The sequence below is a fragment of the Zingiber officinale genome, chromosome 4B (genome assembly GCF_018446385.1).
Source record: "Zingiber officinale cultivar Zhangliang chromosome 4B, Zo_v1.1, whole genome shotgun sequence".
Lineage (NCBI taxonomy): Eukaryota > Viridiplantae > Streptophyta > Magnoliopsida > Zingiberales > Zingiberaceae > Zingiber > Zingiber officinale.
In genome coordinates this window covers 113486504-113493231 of record NC_055993.1, presented here as the reverse complement: position 1 = coordinate 113493231, position 6728 = coordinate 113486504, and the positions used below count along the sequence as shown (strand labels likewise).

The 6728-nt window shown below is 38.1% G+C and overlaps 1 protein-coding gene across 1 annotated transcript; it reads left to right on the top strand.

The window, feature by feature from the left end:
* Positions 1–4759: 4759 nt before the first annotated feature.
* On the top strand, positions 4760–5272 carry LOC121978546 (putative invertase inhibitor). Its single transcript, XM_042530875.1, has one exon. It carries the CDS (start codon positions 4760–4762, stop codon positions 5270–5272), a length of 513 nt encoding a protein of 170 aa, XP_042386809.1.
* Positions 5273–6728: the final 1456 nt, after the last annotated feature.

Genomic DNA, 6728 nt, shown 5'->3' with positions numbered 1-6728 from the left:
TGAGGGCTTGGAAGAAATCTCCCTCCAATAAGCCTTGAGAAAAGGTGCTTATTAATATCTCAGAGGTGGTGGATAGAATGTCTAGTGCCACTTAGTTAAAATGCTTGATGTATGCCCGCAAGCTTATATGGTTCCTTGCTCTAGGGAAAATCGACTATGATTAGTCTTCTGGTATCTCCTACTGCTAGTAAAATGGTGCAGGAAGACATTTTTGAACTCCTTGAAACAAGTGATAGACCCCATGGATAGTCTGTCGAACCATCTCAGTGAAGAGCTAGAAAGAGTGGTTAAAAATACTTGGCATTTTATGGTATCGCTATATTGGTGCAGGAGAGTGGTGTTCTGGAATTTTTAAAGTTGATCATCCGGGTCATTGCTACCTCCATATTCTTTGATAGACAAAGGCTTAAAGCCCTTAAGAACTTCCTCATCTAGCACTTCGTGGGAGAAAGAAAAGTCAGGTTGTTCAGGCATCTCCTGAATGGCTGTGGCTTTTCCCCTCTTCGAGTCCCTTGAGGGCAAGTTTTTAGCTAAAGAGGTCTGAGATCGCTCCATTCTGTTGCCACCTTCTCCAGGGGTCAATAAAACGCTTGGGGGAAGTCACATGGTTGCATCCTCTTGGACCTTCAACTCGAGGTGGAGGGCCCATCCTTCGAGGCCATATGTGTGTAGCGCGAATGAGAATCTGTAGTCTATTTTTCTAGGGTCACTCGCATCTTGGTCTTCTTGAATAGTTCGTATTCCCCGGGTGTCATAGTGATGTTCATTTTACTGGTGTCCTCCATCTTCACATTCTGGAGCAGGTGAATGTATTCCTACAGATAGCGCCAAATTTAATCTCATCCGGAAGTTGAGTCGGATGGGGGTACCAATGAGGATGACAAGAACGTTGACGAAAGGAGGAATTCATGGCCAGGGAGAGAGACTTGCTGATGGTATCCACGACCTTGCAAATATCACAAACCAAGCACCCTGGAGTGTTAGAGCAAGAACCAAATAAGAGGTCTCTATCGTAGGCGCTCCGATGCCCAAGTCAAAAGAGAGGTCGAGCGAAAATGAAAAATCGTAAAATGTGTGCGTGTAAGTAAGACTATTGTATTGCCCGTATTTGACCAACGGAGAGGACCTTCCTTTTTATAATGCATTCCACAATCATAAGGCATCAGAGAATGTCACATGTCAGGGGGTGTCAGGTGAAAGAAGATGTGCCACGGACCTCCATTGGATAGAGGAAGGTTTTACGGTTTGTTTGTGGTAGAATATTGGAATATTCCCTAACAAAAATCTGATATTCTTTAACAAGTTATTGCGATTCCCTGATAGAGTTGCCCCCCTGGTGATCAGACCGGCTAAGAGGCCGACCGAGAGTAAGAATAGAATGGTACCTAGTAGAAGCGAGGGGACTGAGCCCTAGGGATCCAATCAACTAAGAGACCGACCGGGAGTAAAACTAGGATGGTACCTAGGAGAAGTGAGGGGATTGAGCCCTGGGAGTTTGACCGACTAAGAGACCGACTGGGAGTAAGGCTAGGATGGTGTCCAGGAGAAGTGAGGGGACTAAGCTCCGGGGTTCGACTGGCTAAAAGCCAACCGGGCTTAGAGAAGTGGACTGCTCGGACATGTAGTCTTTAGCCATGACCACCACTTACTCATAACTTTTGACTGTCATGTCATCTTAACCATTGTCTCCATCCTAGCACTAGGGTCATCTGTTATTTCTTGTATCAACCTGCAAGCACATGCATTAATAGTTCTGGATCAGAGACCAGATGTTCAATCACAGATAAGTTGTTAGCAATGGTCCTGACTGATTGCATGTAGTCATTAATAGAGACATCTCCTTGTTGCACAGACTATAATTGTAGACAAAATTGGAGAACTCGTGCTTCAGAGTGGGATGCAAAAGAATGATCAAGAGCTTCCCAAACTTGACGAGAGGTTTTGAGTCCAACGAGCATAAGAAGTAGACTCAATAATTGATAAGATCAACCAAGTCAAGACTAATTGATCCTTTTTAAACCAAATAGCATAGGATGGATCATCTTTTTGAGGTAGGAATAAAATACCATCAACATTACCAAGTAAATCATGAACACAGAATAAAGAAAATTATAATTTCTATAGTAAATAATTATTATGGTCAAATTTAATAAAAAAGAATGAATCGTATGAATAAGAAAAGTGGTATTTTGTCATGATGAAGTGATATCTTTAGAAGTTGAAGAAAACATATCAAAGGAAGAAGACATATTAGAGATGGTATAATAAGAAATGAAGGAATACTAAATTGAAAATAGAAGACAATTATTACTTGTTGCAATGGACGATAGCTAGATTCCAAAGTAATGATTCGGAATCGAAAACCCCAGGAAGGAATAATGGTAGTGACGTTCTGAGAAAACCCAAGGAAGAAAAGTTCGGCGTTGTAGATGAAGGAAGATGTTGTCGGAAAAATCGACCTGTGGATCTTGGCTCTACGAAAATTACTTGCTGGGAAAATTATCCCTCTGCATGTCGATTTTGTTGCTAATAAGGTCTCCTGTAGCTGCCACAAAGAAAAGCTGGAGGTTGTAGCTACGGGAGCAAACTAACAGAAACTTTATTGCTTGTTGGGGAAAAGAAAAGAAATTAGGTAGAAGAAAATGAGGAGGAAGGGAACTTTGCTATAAAAAAAATAATGGATAGAGTAAAAAAAAAAAATAAAGAATAATTATATATTATTATATTACTGAAGTTAATAGATTTATTTATATAAATTGTCAAAATAATAATGAAAAAATTAATTATGTCATACAATTACAATAATTATAATCATAATAATGAACATAATAAATTTAGAAATATTATTTTTGCTATCAATTTATATCAGTCTTGATTATGATACAAAATATAATAAATTTAGATTGATTGAAATCAAATCAAAATTATTTTTTATTATTGTCATTATCTGCTAGGACCACAATTGACTTGCGTGGCCACGTTGTCATCGCAACTAACTTATCGTCCGACAAGGCCATGAAGGTCTTTGCCAAGATCTAGACACTACTGAAGAGGTCGCAGAAAAAGGATGAGACGATGTGTCTATTAGGGGTGATCGCGGATCGGATTGGTTCGGTTATTGGGATAAAAAATTATCCGGCCCTACTAGATCGGATAATGTAATATCATGACCCTACATCCGACCCTATATCCGGCGGTTATTATGTATTAAATATCTGACGGGTTGTCAGTTATTTAGATATCCGACCCTATATCCAATGAAATATAAAATATAAATATAAAATAATAAAAAATAAAATATTTTAAAATGATAATAGACATTACTCATTACACGTTGTAGTAGCTAATCGTCAATAGCTGCTACAACGTGTAACAACTTATCGGCAGTAGCTACTACAACGTGTAGCAGCTTATCCGCAGTAGCTACTATAACGTGTAACAACTTATCGACAGTAGTTGCTACAAGTAGGGATGATCGCGGATCGGGTTGGTTCGGTTATTGGGATAAAAAATTATCTGGCCCTACTAAATCGGATAATGTAATATCATGACCCTACATCCGGCCCTATATCCGGCGGATTTTGTTTTTTCGGTTCGGTTCGGGTCGATATAAGCAGGTTGGTCGATTTAACGGATTAACTGCTCACCCCTAGTGTCTATCGACGTGCAATGAACTGTACTACCTCCTAATCACCGACCTCGACAAGGCTTGGAGTGCCATCCAGGAGAGCTGCAAGGACAACGTCATGAGTGCCCTCAGCTCCAGCCTTGATGTACCGAGAAATTGTGAGATGACATTTGAAGAATTAAGTGTCTCGTCGCTGCTAGCGACGGCGGACAATGATCAGGTACAACTCAGTGGCCTGTATGCGCATACACTAGCTTTATACGATAGTCGAGTTCCCACAATCGATCCAGCATTTATCTAAAAATGACATATTTGAAATTGTTCATACCTTTTCGGCCTGTATATATTTTTCAATGATCTATTTACTTATTCATTAGAGGCCTGATCTTACAAATTGGTAGTTTGGCATTTAGCCTAATTCTATGTTTTTGGAAAGACTTCGATGGAAAACCTTACTTCGTAAACAAGGATGAAATTATTTTTCTTTATTTTATTTACTAAATAAACAACTGGATTTACGAATTCATTCGTAAATATTTTTTGGTGGTGGCGGCGGCGGTATGATAAATTTGCACGGCATACAGTGCTCCCATAACACTACGATATTAAACTTTTTTATTAATAAATATAAATATATTAAATTGAATAATTTAAATTATAAATCCTTCCTATTCTTCTTTACTCTTTCTATTTTATAACCGTAGCTGTCTATTAAATTCCATAAAGAGTCTGTATTCAATACAATATTATAAATAAGAATTTTAAAACTTTTTAAAAAATTGAATTAAATAATGATGGCTACAGAATTGAGAATTTTATACAAATTAACACTAAATAGAAATAGATACAGAATACAAATTTTAACTTAAGATAGACTTGAAAATACGAAATTTCATTATATTCCAAAAGAATTGTACCAAATACCCCCAAATGAAATCTGATTGATCAATACCCTACAGACTGCCTTCCATTAAATCGTAATTGATTATTATTAAAGATTGTGAAATCTTGGAAAAAATTTATCCTTCTATAAAAGTAATCATTTCCAAATTATGCAGATCACCCCTATAAATTTGCACAATTTGCTCCTAATTCGAGACATAAAAAAAAACAAATTAATCAAAGACGGCGATGAGGCCTACTGATCTGCTCGTGCTCGCTGCCGTCCTTCTCATCCTCTCGCCCGCTGCGCACGCTACGGTGGAGTCCACCTGCAAGGCCGTCTCCTTATACACCGACTACGACTTCTGTGTGAAGACGTTGCAGTCGGATCCTACCAGCGCCACCGCCGACCTGCGTGGCCACGCAGTCATCGCCACCAACCTGTCGTCTGACAAGGCGGCGGAGATCTTCGCCAAGATCCAGACGCTGCTGAAGAGCTCGAAGAACATTGATGAGACGCTGTGCCTATCAACGTGCAGTCAACAGTACATCTCCCTAATCTCCAACCTCGACAAGGCTTGGAGCGCCATCAAGGAGAGCCGCAAGGACGACGCCATGGACGCCCTCAGCGCCAGCTACGATGCACCGGACACATGCGAGATGGGGTTCGAACACTTAAGTGTCCCGTCACTTCTCGCGGCGGAGGACAAGGATCAGGCGCAGCTCTGCACCCTCGCCTTCGATATTTGTAGTTTGTTATGATTTAACTAATGTTACGTTTACCTGGGAGACGGAAAAAAAATTATGGAAAGATTTCGATGGAAAACTTTCTTCTATGTACTTCGTAAGCAAAGATGAATTGTTGGGATGAAATTGTTTTTCTTTCTCGTCTTTACCAAATAGACAAATGGATTTACAAATTCATTCGTAGTTATTTTTTTTATCTTTTTTGGCCCATCTAATTAATCGGACGAAAATAATTTTAGGTCTTGAGTTTATTCTAATTTTATCAATAAATTTACTTTATATTGATTAAAAAATTTAGAATTTATGTATCTTTTTATAATTGATCTGGTCTGAAATGGGAGGAGATGATACACTAGGTAAAATTTAATTTTTAATATTTTGAAAACCTTTTGTAAATTTTGAAAATTCCTTTAAAAATATTTTGAAAATTTTGTTGACACCATTAACTTCTCCCTAAAATAGACCTATAAGTTTTTTTTTTTGAAAAACTAGCTTTAAAACATTTATTGCTTGATACGCTTACATGCTCTTATTTCTTGCTTTATACTTGATAAGTTACATTTTTTTCATTAATGCCAAAAGGAGAGCAGTACAAAAGAGAAATTTAAAAAACTTAATCTTAAAATGATCAAAAGAATAAAATAAAAATGAAAATCATTTAAATTTTATATTTCTCTTAAGTCTTTTTGTCACACCCCGGGTAGTCCTTATCAGAAGAAATTTCCACAACATCTCCCCTGTACGGGTGACAATATGAGACGCCCTCAGGGTCACACCTACTTCGGCCAATACAGCCGGAACAATAACAATAAATATATATATATATATATATATATATATATATATATATATATATATATCAGCCTCCGACTGTCAATACAATACGAAAACCATAAACACACATCCAACTTACCTCTTCTGTCGTCCGAGCAGGCACGTAGCAGAACATATCGAATAAATCCCGTCGACAAACAAAAAAACTAAACAAAATTCATGGTGCAAAACCAATATAAGTGTAAAACATAGACTAGATAGTATAATAGGAAAACAAAAGACCAAACGAAAATCCTTGCGATCTGGAGGGGGACTAGCGACTGGAACTCCTGACGACCTCAACATGAAATAGTATAAATCAACGGGGTGAGTCAACTCAGCGGGTAACTACTGACATGCATAGTGAGAAATAACAACTAATAATAAATATGCGTACAGACTCCTGTATAGATCATATGAAAAATGCAAAACTATAAGGAGAAGGAGTATCTGTACTAACCAGAACCTGGGGATAGAGATAACAAGGTCATCAGACCGAGAGTATCATAAATCCTGTATGCATGTCAAATATATGCATCCACCAAATATGCAGCATATAAAGTGCAACAAACACAAGTAATAAATGCAGTCAATGCATATGATGCAACATGTCCTGGTCACCCCTGACGCCAGTCAACCGTCTCACACACGATGGTGA